General features: G+C 47.6%; 1 protein-coding gene across 1 annotated transcript; it reads left to right on the plus strand.

Moving 5' to 3' along the window:
- The first annotated feature begins 7153 nt into the window (after positions 1–7153).
- HOXB1 (homeobox B1) lies at positions 7154–8519 on the plus strand. Its single transcript, XM_019740583.3, has 2 exons — positions 7154–7730; positions 8191–8519. The coding sequence occupies exons 1-2, from the start codon at positions 7154–7156 to the stop codon at positions 8517–8519; spliced, it is 906 nt and encodes a 301-aa protein (XP_019596142.3).
- Positions 8520–15000: the final 6481 nt, after the last annotated feature.

The raw sequence follows: 15000 nt of genomic DNA on the forward strand, positions 1-15000 counted from the left end.
TGTACTTATTTATTTAATAAATAAATTAATATAGAACAATTAGATGTGTTATAATAATATCATGTATCTTATTAGTTTACTTTTCCTCATAAAATATATAGGTATGAAATAAATCCAATATATTAAAGTAATAATACACAGCTTATTGGCTTGTGTGTTTATTTTCCCCATAAATAAGTGAATATACAATATATTAAAACCACACTATACATCTCTTTGGGCTGTGTGTTTATTTCTCCATAAAATATGCCCATAGGCAGTATTTAACATCTTAAAAATCACAGCGCATAACCATCTCTGCACTGACAAAATGAAACAGACATTTCAGCTGGGGCTTTGATTTCTGTGGACAGCCAAACTGGATAATTTGGTCTAATTAAAAATGCTCTTTCAGCTAGAGCAGGTTGTTACAAAGATCAAAAATACCAGAAAGATCATGCTAATTGCCCACCTTCCAGCTTTCTGTGGTCAAAAGCAGAGCACCCTTCATCAATGCCAAAAATGCAGGATCTGCTCTGCTGGAGAGAATTCACATCCTGGGATCATGACTTGGTCTGCGATACTCAGGGGCTTCTGAAGCTCCAGTTCTCTAAGAGCCTTGCTGCTCTACAGCCCAGCAGCATCAGCACTACCTGTGAGCTAGTAAGAAATGCAGAATCTTAGGCCCTACTGCAAACTGAATCAAAATTTCAATTTATCAGATTCCCCAGTTACTTTGCATGCACATTAAAGTTTGAGAAGTACTGCTCAATCATAATGCCACCTTGCTCTTTGTCTTCCTCTCACACTTAAGAATTTTTTGACCCACTTTACCTGGCCACTGCCTTCCAATCCTCCCCAACCCAAATCAGTGGCCCAAAGGGCAGGGAGCCTTAGCTCCTGCCTGAGGCTGCAACTGTCCTGATTCCTCCCTGCCAAAGTGAGTGGGGAGCTAGGAGGGTCTAGACGAAAGCTCAGTCTACCTGTTTATAGATATAGGTACTCTGTGTATCCTGGGGGTGAGAAAGAACCAATCCAATGGAAGCAGGAGGTCCAGCATTTCCCTTGGTTGATTATTAGAGAGGAGTTGGAAATCTTTTTACAAACAGCACATAAACCTTTCTCTGTCTCTCTTATACTCACAGAACTCACCATCTGATGCCACCACAGTAGAACAAAAAGGCAATGCATTTCCAAAAGGAAATGACTCCTGCTTTCAATCTTCTCACCCAATTTCAAATTCAAAGGAATGCCTGGCAATTTGGGATTCAAAAGGGATAGGGATTCAGCGGCCACTGTTCCAAATTAGCTTTTTCCTTGTGTCATCTCTGGGGTCATCCTCTTTAGCCTGCATTTTCCTGGCTGGCTATGCAGAAGGAAGGAGAAGAGGAGGGGTTCCCAGATAAGCCAGCAGGTCCTCCAGTGATGGCAAGTTAGAGGGCAGTGCCAGGCGGCTACACTCACTTATCTCATCCTGATTGGGTCAGGACCAACTGTGAGTGGCCTGTAGCACAGACTGGATATAAATTGACTGTGGTTGGAGTGGGAAGGTTTCAGTGCCATCACGAAAGCTGCTGGTCAGTCTGCCCTGATCTTAGTGAGTCATTCTTTTAAGAAGAATGGCTCATTAATATTATAGTGAAAGCAAAGGGCCATTAGATTGAGGAATTATTTGCAATCACGATAACCCTGAGTCATTAAAAAAAATGTAACTCATGCCTGGGCAAGTCCCTTCCCCTTTCCAGACCTCAGTTTCTCCATCTGTAAAATAAATGGAAGAATTAAATGACTCTAGTGTCCTCTGCATCAAGATATGTCAAAAGTATATTTGTTAGTCTTCACAATGTATTAAATATTTATTGTGGCTGGTGCCATGACTCTTGATGTTTCACAATTGTCCACCTCCCAAGTATCTGGTAGAGCCATTTTAACAAATTTCAATCTGTGTCTTTACACCAAAATTGTGCCCCCATCCATCATTTAAACGAGTGAGGAGAGAAATCTTTTCAGCAAACATGTAACTGGATGCAGTACTGTGTACCAGGTGCCAAATATTCAATAAATATAAATATTAAGAAGTGTCCTAGTCATTTTCCCTCTGGCTTTCATCTTCTGCCACCTTCTCCAACATTTGGTTATGTTTACTCTTGTTTAAAAAAGAGTAGGATATTTTATATGAAAACAGGCACTAAACTTCTTCTTTGACATGGTATACTGGACTTTAAAAGACTACTTTAGGTTTTGTCTGGTTGATGGGGCATCAGAGCATTGGTACAAATTCTGGGTCTCCCTAAATAGCCCTGCTGAATTCCCCTGCCTACCTATCCCCTAAGTCTATGACAAACACTCAATGGCTCCACTGTACATCTTGCTGAAATGTGCTCTAGTTAAATACATTTCCTCAGTTTGCAGAAAGTGGTCTCTGGGGCCCCACATAATCCCTTCTACCTGCCGTGGTTGGTGTGGCCCCAATCCTCCACTGACCTCTCTAGCCCAGCTCTGCTCTTCTGTCCTGTCACCCACCCCCATCCTCTCTATGCACTCAGTGGTGAGGCAGATATTTAGTGCCTGAAGGAGATCTAACAAACTGCTTCCTCTTCTAAGGAAACAGTCAACAGTGAAAGAAACTTCCTAAAACCTTCTCTAATTACCAAGCACCACAGAAAAATCACAGTATGGAGAGTCATTCAGATACAAATTCAGCTTGATCAGTGTTCCATAAAATTTCCAAAGTGGATATTTTGGCTGCAACTACTACAGTTGAATAAACCCAATTTAGTAGGAAATTATTTTATTTCTTCATGTTATGCTAATCTTTCCATTTAGAAAGATTCCAACCCTCTGACTTACCTTTCACTCCAAATAAAAGTTTACATCCTCTTGCTCTATCTAGATCACAGAAGTCAGGTTCAACCCCAACCTCCCAGGAAGGACAGTTTCTAAGGTAAATCTCTCAAAGGAGAAGAGACAACACCCTCCCTGGAAAACTTTTCCTAAATATTTGAAAGATCAGGAAGTTCTTGTTAATATCCAACCTCAAACATTTGTGCTGCAATTTTAATCATTTGGGTTCTTTATAAATTATATGTTAGACTCTAGTTTTCAAAAAACTTTAGCTTAGAAGAAAATCCTTTGCCTAAGCAGGGCCAACCTTCTCAATTCTCAGTGAAATGTGCATATGATAAAGTATGTATTGTATAATATATGGTGATATGTTACGTGAAAATATAGCACATGTGCTATTTTCCTATCACATATTTCCATATTTTAATATGCTAGCTATATTAAAAAACAGAAGATTGACTCTTACTATTTCAGAATATGCATGTAATGTTAATATCATACGTTTATAGAGTTCTCTATGGTTTATATTTTCTTGTTTACTTTAACCCCATTAACAATGCAGTGAAGTAAGTATTAAACCCATTCTTCTTCTCTGAGACTGAGACTCAGAAAAACCAGGAGACTTGTCCAAGGTCATAATACTAAGAAATGATCAAGCAAGAATTTGAACCCAAGTATTCTGTCTGCCAAACTAAGTAGTCTTCCCATTGCAATATGTACCACCCACAGTCTACGGTACTTACCCAGATTTGTGACAATTTAATTAGCTTGCATTAAAAGAAGCACCACTGAATTAAAATTCCATCCTCTCACAAACAGCAACAAAAAATCCTCTCTTGGGGTGGCTGGTTAGCTCAGTTGGTTAGAGTGTGGTGCTAATAACACCAAGGTTGCTGGTTTGATCCCCACATGGGCCACTGTGAGCTGTGCACTACTAAAAAAACAAACAAACAAAAACAGCCCTCTCTCTTATAGAGGAAAAAATTATAACCCTGAACATCCTCTTAATTCTGAAGTTCCAACCATTTATCTTGGGTGTGGCCTCCAAGATCTGGGCTGGGGAAAGTAGGCAGAGAGATACTTAAGAGCCTAAGGAAAGAACTGTTCAGATTGCTACTGCCAACTCCCAGCTAAAATAGATTACTTCACAGAAAAGACCACAATAAGGTGTACACTTCTAACACATCCCCATTTTGCTTAGAATGGTTCCCCTGACTGCATTCTTAGTGTGACACGGTCTAGCATCTCTTCAAGACAATGTCAATTCTAAACATTCTTATGGTCTCCTTTCTCTCCTATATGTCTAAGTAGATGATATCAAAGAGGAAATCAACTTTATTTCACTTTGGTATTGGGTCCATCCAGACCTTCCCTGGTGAATTTAATTTGGTCAACCAGAAAATCCTATAGTCCATAGATTTTTCCAGAGGTGGATTACTTCTCTTTGTTTATTTTGTTTTTCACTCAGCTGTGGGCTTAGCAAGGAACCCAGACTCTACAGACTTTCTCCTCAGGCCAGAGGCTGGCAAAGCTTCTTTAAAGGAAGATACTTGGGAACATAACATAGGGAGCCAAGTTGCTTTTTCTCCTAGTCCTTTCTGTTGGGGTTGGGAGAGTCAGCAGGAATTTTGGAAAAAGTTTTAATTGTTCTGCTACACAAGGGAGAGTAGTAAGACTCAGGGATGAATTGGAGATTTTAGTGACTTTGGAGAACTGAGCCAAAACAATCACTGACAATGTAACTTGAGGCACTTTAGCCCCACCCCTTTTCTTCTTGTCATTAATAATGGACTACTGGTGACTTCAACTGTTACTAAGGAGACTGCATTTCCCCAGCTCACAGACTGATTTCTGTTCTTTTATTAAACTAACTTGCAATTTACTTCCTCCTTTAGACCTCAAATTTTTCTCATAATTAAGAGGGCAAGGGATGAGGTGGGTAGGTTCTCTCTGGTGTGAGGGAAATGTAGAAAGCCAAGTCTCAGATCTCTCAGAAACAGAGCAGCCAGGCTTAGCTCAGATATAGGCCTAGTTCAGATTTGGGGTTAGAAGAAAAACCCTAGTTCCCTACATCATTCTTCTCCAAAGGCCTCTGTGGAGAACATCTTGAAGTGAGAGGAAAAAGCTAGGAGCATCTACAGACCCAAAAAGAGGAAATAGAAGTAGCTGGCTCTCACCTCAACACCCCTTTCTCTTCAATTCCTCTGTGGGCCACCCCTGCCTCCCATCTCAGTTCTTTCCTTTGTCTGTCCTCATCCCTTTGGCAGTGAACATTTTTTCACCCTCCCCTATTGTATCTCTCTTAAAGAAGTTACCATCTGGTTGCTCTCCCCCTAAATAGTCCTGGTCTGAAGCAGGGTCTGAAGCAAAGTAACATGTGAGGAGGGAAAGGGGCAGGAGTCCTGTGAAATGCTCTGAGCTCTCTCTTGGTTGGAGGCTAAGCGAGGCTCACAGCCCTTAAGAGAAGAGATAGGCAATGTGACTCTGGTGATAAAGATTGAAAGCAGGAGAGGTGACTATAGAGGACAGGCAAAATGAGGAAGGATGGAAAACAGAAAGATGGAGACACAAAAGACACAGAGAGACAACTTTGAGGTTCCTTGCAGAAGGATGAGTACTAACCCTGCCCTTTTGGGGGTGGGGAAGTTTTGAGGTTTCTCTCTGGACCTGTCCCACCTGTTTCTCTTCCCCTCCTGAGCTCAATTGTTTATAGAGATCCCTCCCTGAACTCTTGCCCTCCTGGACTTGCCCTAGCCCCCGCCCCAGGCCTCCAGCCAGGCAGACACCCTGACAGGTTACAAATGAGCGTGGGTGTTGGATTGCTCCAAGCTCTTGTCCTCAGAGTCTGGAGGAGGAGAATCAATGGGCTCTACCTAAGAGCTTCTCTTCCAGTCCCATCCCTGTCTGAAGAGAGTGAAGGAAGCACTTCCTGTTCTCCTCTCTTCCCCCAACCCTGGCGCAACAGACACACAAAAACAGAAAGGGGTGACAGTCCACTCCTAAGCCTCAGGATGGAAGTCCTATTCACTGAATATCTTATTCTCTGAGCAAGCTCCCTTGATCTATGCTAGAAAATTCATTGAAAATTTGAGTAGTCTTTAAGATGTAATTGGTATTAAGTTTACAGATTTGAGGCTTGAGATTCTTTTGGGGGGGTGGGGAAGAGACGGAGGGAGGTGAAGGAAGGAACCAAGGGATACAGAATCTACACTAGTTTTAAACACTTCAGAAAAAGAATAAGAATTCCCTCCTCTTCATCTGTAAACATCACCTAGCCTGGTGCTCATTGTGGCTCTCTGGAGAGATACAGGAGGTTATTTGAGTCTGAGTGAGCAAACCAGCTACAGCTATGGATGGCTAGAGAGAGGATAAATACATCTCGAGAGATGAGTTGATGGATAGGTAGGGAACGAATATAAATATGGAGAGAGATGGACGAACGGAGAGATGGATTGAGACAGAGGGAATATAAAGAGAGGCTGAGGGAGAGAAATGGATGTGTGAATGAGGAGAGAGCATTTATGCAGAGATGGAGAGAGAAACAGGGTGTTTCTCATCCTCCCTCCACATATCTGTCCTGTCTTTCTCCCTGAAATGCCAGTTTCCCACCCCCCACTTAATGAATTCGTCCTCTAGATTCTAGACTCTGCCTCACACCCTTAGGTGTTTTTGCACCCTCTTCCTTCACAGTCATCCATTTGGTCCAAGATAACATACCTCACCCAGCTGTCCTAGCCCATTACCCCAAGACAAATTGGGAGAAACTGGGAGTAGGAGTTCTGGGCAAAGTAAGGGGGTTAGATTCCCTATCTCCCTATCTACAGCCTTGAGGGTAAGACTCCTTTGGGGGGTGGGAAAAGTGAGGGGCAGCTGGGTTGAATTTGTCCAAATCTAATAACCCAGGAGCCTATTGAAGGCCTGGGGGGATTGGGAGGGGAGAAAAGTCTTGAATATTCCTCTAACTTTTCCCCCTCTCCCTCTGGTCCCTTCTTTGCAAAAGTCTTTGAAGAAAGATGTTTTTGACGCTTCCACGTCGCTCTCAGATGGATGGGCTGCGGGTGATTGAAGTGTCTTTGTCATGCTAATGCTTGGGGGGTGATGGATGGGCGCTGGGGCTGCCAAACTCTGGCCCGCTGCGCCCATTGGCCTGGGAGAGATCACATGCACCCCTCCACCCCCACTCCCTACCCCCTTCTTGGGGAGCGCGCTAGCCCAGGCGAGCTGGGCCAGGCCATGGATGCAAGCTTCAGCGCTGTGACATACTGCCGAAAGGTTGTAGGGCAAGAGGGTGTCTCCCCCAAACGGGCCGACCCTCCTGCGGCCTTCACGCATGGACTATAATAGGATGAACTCCTTCTTAGAGTACCCACTCTGTAACCGGGGACCCAGCGTCTACAGCGCCCACAGCGCCCCTACTTCCTTTCCTCCTAGCTCGGCTCCCGCAGTTGACAGCTACGCGGGCGAGACCCGCTATGGCGGGGGGCTGCCCAGCCCCGCTCTCCAGCAGAATTCAGGCTATCCTGTCCAGCAGCCGCCTTCGGCACTGGGGGTACCCTTCTCCAGTTCCGCGACTTCGGGGTATGCCCCAACAGCCTGCAGCTCAAGCTATGGGCCTTCTCAGTATTACCCTCTGGGCCAACTAGAAGGAGATGGAGGCTATTTTCATACTTCGAGTTATGGGGCCCAGCTAGGGGGCTTGCCCGACGGCTATGGAACCGGTGGAGCTGGCTCGGGGCCGTATCCTCTGCCACAGCCCCCTTACGGGAACGAGCAGACGGCGAGCTTTGCACCGGCCTATGCTGACCTCCTCTCCGAGGACAAGGAATCGCCCTGTCCATCAGAACCCAGCACCTCCACCGCACCGACCTTCGACTGGATGAAGGTTAAGAGGAACCCACCCAAGACAGGTAGGGCTCAGGCGTGGCCACCCCCTCTCTGGGGGGCCCAAAGCGGCTCTGCTGCTCCTGTACTGAGGTGTCCTGGGCCCAGGCTGAGATGCTCTGGTAGAGGCAGGTAAGAGCACTCCGCCCCATTTCAGGCCAGGTGGGTTCTCCCCATCCAGTGAGTGCTGGATTACCCTTAAGAGTAAGTCTACACACACACCCTCGCTTCTGATCTGTGTGCCCAGTACTGGCCCAGGACCTGGTGCGCCTTGGGGTGGGGGAATGGAAGTGTGGGGGAGGATGCTCTCAATTTGGAGATCATCTTGTGTGTGTGTGTGGGGGGGTGCGTGGTGATCCGTGGGAACTTGGAGAGCTGAAGTTGGACAGAATGGTAAATAGTGCTACAGAGCTGGCCCGGGAGGAGGGGAGGGGAAGGAGAAACAGGTGAGATAACTGACGTGGCCCTTCTCCGCCCCGCCCCTAGCTAAGGTGTCCGAGCTGGGCTTGGGAGCGCCCGGCGGCCTCCGCACCAACTTCACCACGCGGCAGTTGACCGAGCTTGAGAAGGAGTTCCATTTCAACAAGTACCTGAGCCGGGCCAGGAGGGTGGAGATCGCTGCCACCCTGGAGCTCAACGAAACGCAGGTCAAGATTTGGTTCCAGAACCGGCGCATGAAGCAGAAGAAACGTGAGCGGGAGGGAGGCCGGGTGCTTCCAGCCCCTCCAGGCTGTCCTAAGGAGGCGTCTGGAGAAGCTTCTGACCAGTCGACGTGCACCTCCCCGGAGGCCTCGCCCAGCTCCGTCACCTCCTGAGCTCAACCTCCCCACCGACTGGGCTCCGGGTCCCGCGGTGCCGCAGTCCAGCCCTCTCCTCCACTCTCCCTGTCCCCGGCCTGGGCTTTACTGCTGGGCGATCCTCACCACGGCTGGGGCGCCAGTTTAGAGCTGCCTTTGGGGAGGGGGGGAATGGGGAAACACTTTTCTCCGGTCTGGGCGGGGTGCTGATGGCTGGGGACCCTACCTGACCAGAGGCGTGGGAGACGTGGAACCTGTCAATGTGGAGGGAAAGGCTTCCTTCCGCCTCTGACCTGGGGATCAGCCCGCGGGTGGGAGCAAGCCGCATCCTCCTGGACTCTGCTTGCCCTTTCAACTTCGGTTTGTTCAGTTCAGTGCCTTTGAGCTGTGAGGGCGCTCCTCATGCGCTCACTCATATTCTAACTTCCCCTTCTAGGCCTGGGACACAGAGAAGGCCTTGAAGTTTCTTGTGTGGGAAGTATTTGATATAGGCATGTCACCAATACTTAATCTCTCCAGTCACCACAGACCTTACAATAGCACCAGCTGCCTTGGGACAGACCAAAAAGCACCCCTCCCAATCTAACCTTATTAACCCCCTCCCGCACATTTGTATTGCACTAACGCAGCCTCCAGAGGTTGCTTTCTGAGATCTGCCTCCTCCCACCAGTGACCTCATTTCTAAGCCCAAAATGTTTTGGAACTTGGTGCTTCGAAGACTTCTGGAATGTTGTGCGAGGCCTGCCCCCAGCAAGCCTCTACCAGGAAGGCACAGGCACAGCCCCACTAGTTCCTCCCCTATTTATTGTCTCCTGGAAAACCCAGGGCCCTCCTCCCCATCTCCACCTTTGCCACCAGGGCAGCCCAGGGAGGCCCAGGTGCAGTGAGAGCTCCTAGCAGCAGCAAGCATTACTCTGAACCTTGGAGACAGTGGAGACACCACCCAAGTTTCTGGAAACCGGAGCCCCAAGCAAGCTGGGTTCTCTCTGTACCTCCAACTACCTCATTTCAATAAACTCTTGTTGTTTTTTTTTTTTCCTTCTTCCTGCCTGCTTTTGCTCCTCCACCTCAGGGTAGAGGAGGCCTCATATTCCAAGAGCCCAGGAGAGAGGGAAGGACAGACTTGGTCAAAGCTGGGGCTGGAAAGAACTGAGTGGAGCCAAAGCAGAACTGGGCTCCAGACCTCCACGTTTGACAGACGCCAGTTTTCTGGTTATTGGAGGAACCAGGACAGAGATGGAGGAAAAAGGCAGTGGGGAAGAAAGAGTTGGGAGAGGGTCCTGAGAGAAAGGCAGGAAAGGAGAGAAACAGGGTTTCTTTTGGAGAAAACAGAAAAGGGTGTAAAAAGAATAGGAGGTGTAATGGAAGGCAAGGGGCCCTTACCCTAGTCCTTAACCCCTCACCCCCACACTTAGCTCAAGACCTGGTATAGAGTAAGGGCTCAGTAAATAGTTGCTGAAAGAGTGAAGCATGTGGGTAGGCTGTGTAATGTCCTCCTTTCTGCCAATTCTTGCTCAGAGAAAGTCAGAGGAAGTGTGACCTACAACCCAGAGCCTTTCCACCCAGTTGGGACACCCGGACGTCGGAAGCCAGAGTGACTGGGGCACTCGGCCAAAGCCAGCCGCCTCCAAAATGCCATCTAGGCTCAGTGCCATGCACCCAAGCTCAAGGTGAACGCCCTGGGTCTTAGGCCCTGGACCAGATGAAGGAGGCGGCTATGAAAGAAGCTAGTGGCATAAGGGTGGGTGAAGGAGTAGGGGTAAGTGACCCTAGGGAGGGCAAGTTGGAGGACTGGGGGACATGGGGTGGGCTGAGGAGGCGGAGGTAAATCCAAAACCACCGCTGACCTTTTTACCTCAAAGCGCCCTTGGGCTTTCCAAACAAGCCAACAGCACGCCCGCGGGGGGCAGCTATTGTCCCCTGGCAGTCCCACTGACAAACCTTTGGTTAGCGGAGGCAGGGGTGGGGGTTGGGGTGGGGTAGGGCCGGGGCCCAGGAAGCTCCATGACGGCCAAAAAACTCCCATCACTCACTCGCCCCTCAGCGCCGTCGGGATGACACGAACCTGCGGGCTCCCGGTCCTGCTTTATTGATTCAGGTTACCGGGGAGCCCACATGCCCTGGAGCCAAGACAGCTGGTGGGAGGCAGTGGGACCAAGGGGGACGCTTATCCACCCCATCTTAATTCTTGATCTTTCAAAGGAAGCAAGGCAGCGAAAAGGACTGAGTATGTAAGAAACTCATCATTTCTTTCCTAATGAAATTGGTGCCATTATAGGAGAGGCAATGTTATCAATAATTGCACAGTCCAGCTGGAGAGGAAGGGAGTGTGTTGCAAGAGGAAGCTCAGCTCTCTCAGAGGCTGCTGTGTTGCCTTCTGTCTTTAAAATATCTATTGACTGATTTTCTGTATTTAATTGAAATTACCACCAAGGTTGGCTTCCCCAAAGGAGTCACCTTGACAGAGAGGACAGAGTAAGTGTCCGTGGAAAAAAAACTCCCATTGTTTGGAGCCATTCAGTGTAAGCCAGTAGAGCCTTTTGGTTGGGGTATTTGTGGATCCTGCAACTTTGGGCCACTGGGCAGGAAAGCAGGGAGGAGCAGTGATTAGAGCAGGACCACAAGGATGGTGGAGCTGGGCCTCAGACTGGGGCTGACAGGTCCAGGGAGAGGGAGGTGTGATGGAGGGGACAGGAAGAAAGAGGAAGGCTGCCCCTTTGATTTTTGGTCATAGCAGAAGGAACCATCAGATTCTGGCAGAGAATGGTGAGGGACAAATCAATTCTCTGTTAACAGAGGGGCAGGGTCAAAATAATCCCCAATAAATGTGAGCTTTTCACCTCCTTAGATCCGAAGCTATTGACCCTTTTCCCACTTTGTCCTCTCCTAAAATCCCACTTTGAATCTGAGGCCCCGGACTGGTCTACACATAAGGCACTTATTTGGAGAAAAAAAAGGATCACTGTGTATTTCCCTATCTTAAACAACAAAGGAGATGGTCAAACAAACAAACAAACAAACAAACACACATTTTGCAGTAATTCAATTAAGTTGATGGTCTTTGTTAAACTTTCCAGAATAGATGCTGGCTCTTCCACTCATAGACTCCTCCATGCTTTTCAGATAGGTGGTTTTTCACAGCCCTTGAGGGGGCAAAGGGAATTACATGTGCCAGGGGATCTGAAAGCGCCCTTTCTGTAAAATTTGGAAGTCCTTCGCTCCTACATCTCCATCATTTACCAGATCTCGAGAAAATCTCCTGCTTTGAAAGTAAAAATCTTAAGAGAGATTATTTGTCTTGAGTCTTCATGGGAGGGAGGATCTTCTCAGGTATGGTTGAAAGTTTGTCAAGGTTTCTGAGGAGCATATCCTGGCCCCTCCCCCATGTTTTTTTTGGGGGGCGGGGGCAGTCAAGCCTCCATTCCACCTAACCCTCTGCACCATCTGTTTCTCGTCCCCAAGTGTGAACTTTTCCTCTTTCATTTGCCTTTTTCTTCAGCATTTGTTCTCCCAATGTGAGGCCCTTTGATCTGGACAAGAAAGACAAGAAAAAGAGAATTAAAATCCCCCGAAATTCTCCTTACTTTTAAAGTTGGTTTCTTTGTTATGAACATTCCTTGCATCAGTACCACTGGGCTGCTGGAAGGAAGTTGGTGGGATGGGGAGTGGAAGAGGGTGCAGATGGGGAAGCTGGGGGCACCCCTAGATGACAGAGATGAGGGACATCCAGATGGGCCTGAGAGGAAGGTGGGGGAGTTGGGGAGATGTCCAGAATACCTGGGTTCAAATCCTTCCACCCCTGCCTCTCAGAGCCTTGTGGCCTTGGGCAGGTTGCCCAGTTTCATTATCTACAAAATGGGGATCATAACAGTACTTATTTCATGGGGTTGATGTGATTAAATAATGTGTGTAAAATGCATGGAGCAGTCCGTGATAAATAAAAATAATCTATAATAATAATTATCATTATTAAAAGGGACATGTCCTCTCCCCTTTCTATAGTCCCTAATCTATTCTAGGGCACAACTTGACCATTTGAAGTGTACACACTTTCACTTCTCACACTCATATCTTGTTTGAATCCTGATAGGTGTATGGAACTAGAGACAGGTTAGGAGGTTAACGACAGGTGTAAGGGATTCCCTTCTTAGCAGCTGAGAACATCTTGAATGGGCCTGGTTGAGACCCCTTCCTTACCTTCGAAAAGGCCTCAGCTTGCTCACCTGTAGAAGAGAGTTATTCTGGGCCTCCCACCCTCTTTCCCTACTTTCTCCATTGGGAGGATGGATAAGAAATCTTGAATTAGAGTGGTGGAGGGCAAGAGTCCCGAGGTCTAACTTAGTTTTCAATGTGCTCCCCCTCTTATTAGCTGAGTGAGTTTATGTCAGTTTCCCCGTGCTTCCATTTCTCAGATATGAAATGGAAAATGTTGAAGAGTAAACGAGATATATGAGAAATGCTTACAATACTGCCTGCCTGGGTTCAGGAGAGATTTTTCTGTTTTATATATTCACATAAGACATTTTTCCATTACTTTCTCACACTGAGTTGTTCTTGGTCTTGGTATGATGGGAGACTTGGTCCTCTTGCACTGTACCCACAGACCTACCTGGTACCATAACCATGGAACTTGTTGCTAGGGAATAAAATAATTATGAACGAAAGGGTTCAGAGTAGTCCCACAGAATACTGGTTTACAGTACAGACAGCATTACAATGAGACATGCTCTTGGCAGGGCAGCCTCATTGCGTAACTCTGCAGCGCATTCTCGTGTGGTCTATGAGATTGGCACCCCCTACAGTTGTGCCAGATTTTTTTCTGATGGTTCAGTCCTGGTTCTAAGGACTTCCTTGCATGACCTTTGCATGGCTCAACCACAGTATTCCAGATGCTTCAGCTTTTGCTATTTCCCTGGCTCTCTAAATGTTTTATATAATCAGAGTGAATCCTGGGTGGGACAGGAGTTGGAAATACAAAATATTGAATGTCCATATCTGGGAAAACTGAGAGGCTGAAACCGCTATAGACTTCAGCTCAAAGACAAACCCACTGGCCCTTGTCCATTGTCATTCTCTTCATCGGGAAATAATTTGATACTTTAGAGAAGAAAGCCGGGAGACCAGAGTTTCCTCTCCCAAGTGTCTGTTTTGTGTCCTCTGTAAGTCACTTAACCTCTTTGGGCCTGCTTTCCAGGTTTTAATATAAGTTGAATTATCCCACTGTAGCTTCACTCATCCTTTCCTCTGAGGATAGAAGACTTAGGTAAGAAGGAATGTTAAACTTGGTCCAGATACGATGGGATGGGGGTGGGGAAGCATCATGTTGGATACAGGCTACTGGCCTATTTAGAGCTAATTAAAATCATCCCTCCCAAGCCCAACCCTAGTCCATTTCCTACAAGCTCTCAAGATGACTGGCCTGGGTCCAGACAATTCTGAGCCCTGCAGCCCTTTCTGCCTGGAGGGGAACCTCGGAGGGAGGGAGACTCACAAAGCATGCGCCCTCTGCTCCTTAGGGGCCCAAAGCTCCCTTCAGTTTACTCTGGCCTGACAGCTCCATTTCAACCCCCACCTTGGAGATGAGGCAGCTCAATATTTACTCAGCCAGAGAGGTTTGCCCAGAAGCCTTGCCTTCTCCCCAGCCTGCTCCTGCTGGCTCTGCTCTGTTGCCCCCACCCCCTTCCCTCCTGGTTCAAAGAAAGTTCAGCCCTGCAATGGCTTGCAGCCCCCAATTCCCCCAGCCCTGGCGGAGCCGCCTGTCCAGAGGATTGCTGAGGACAGAGGGGCGGGGAAAGGGTCCCGGTCGTGGGGTCATGCCCTGGTCTCTCCACTCTTGCCAGACCAGCAGCCCGGGCCTTTCAGAGGAGAGACAACTCAGCAAATGGTTGTCTTTTGGGGGAAGGGGTGCATGGAGATTGGCTAAAATGGAACTGTTGGGTTGGGGAGATGATCCAGGACTGTAAAGGGCCATGTGTCTATCTGCATGTTATTAGTATTACAGAATATGTTTAATGATAGAGAAAGTTGGTAAACTTATAATAGTTTGGACTCTTTTCAAAGACACTATGTGGGGACAGAGTTCCAGAGAGCAGTTTCCAGACTGTCGGCCTCCCCTGGAAAGGTGCTGGCTCGGGTAGTAGATGGCCATTAGCTGTGACTAGTTGGCCATTCAGCTGTAACCAGTTAGCCATTAGCCACTAATATAACGGCCGTGGCTATGCTAGGGTGTTAGTTGTTGGTTGGCAGAGGAGTGGATGGCGGATTGCAGTTAGCGAGTGAGGTTGGTTGGCAGAGAAGTGGACCTCAGGTTGCGGATTGTGTGGCTCCTGTTGTCTCCAACCCAGCCGTCAGCGAGAACCCAGTGGTAGGACTCCCCTATCTATGGCTCTGTGGGTGTTCCTTTTTGGCCTCACCATATCTTGCATTCTGGTACGGGGAGCGGGAGCTGAGACCCTGCATGACAGCACGCATGATACACTAAAAGAGGTAATACAATAAG

Source organism: Rhinolophus sinicus, chromosome 12, assembly GCF_057876585.1.
Source record: "Rhinolophus sinicus isolate RSI-liver-muscle chromosome 12, RSI-T2T, whole genome shotgun sequence".
In the NCBI taxonomy this organism is placed as follows: domain Eukaryota; kingdom Metazoa; phylum Chordata; class Mammalia; order Chiroptera; family Rhinolophidae; genus Rhinolophus; species Rhinolophus sinicus.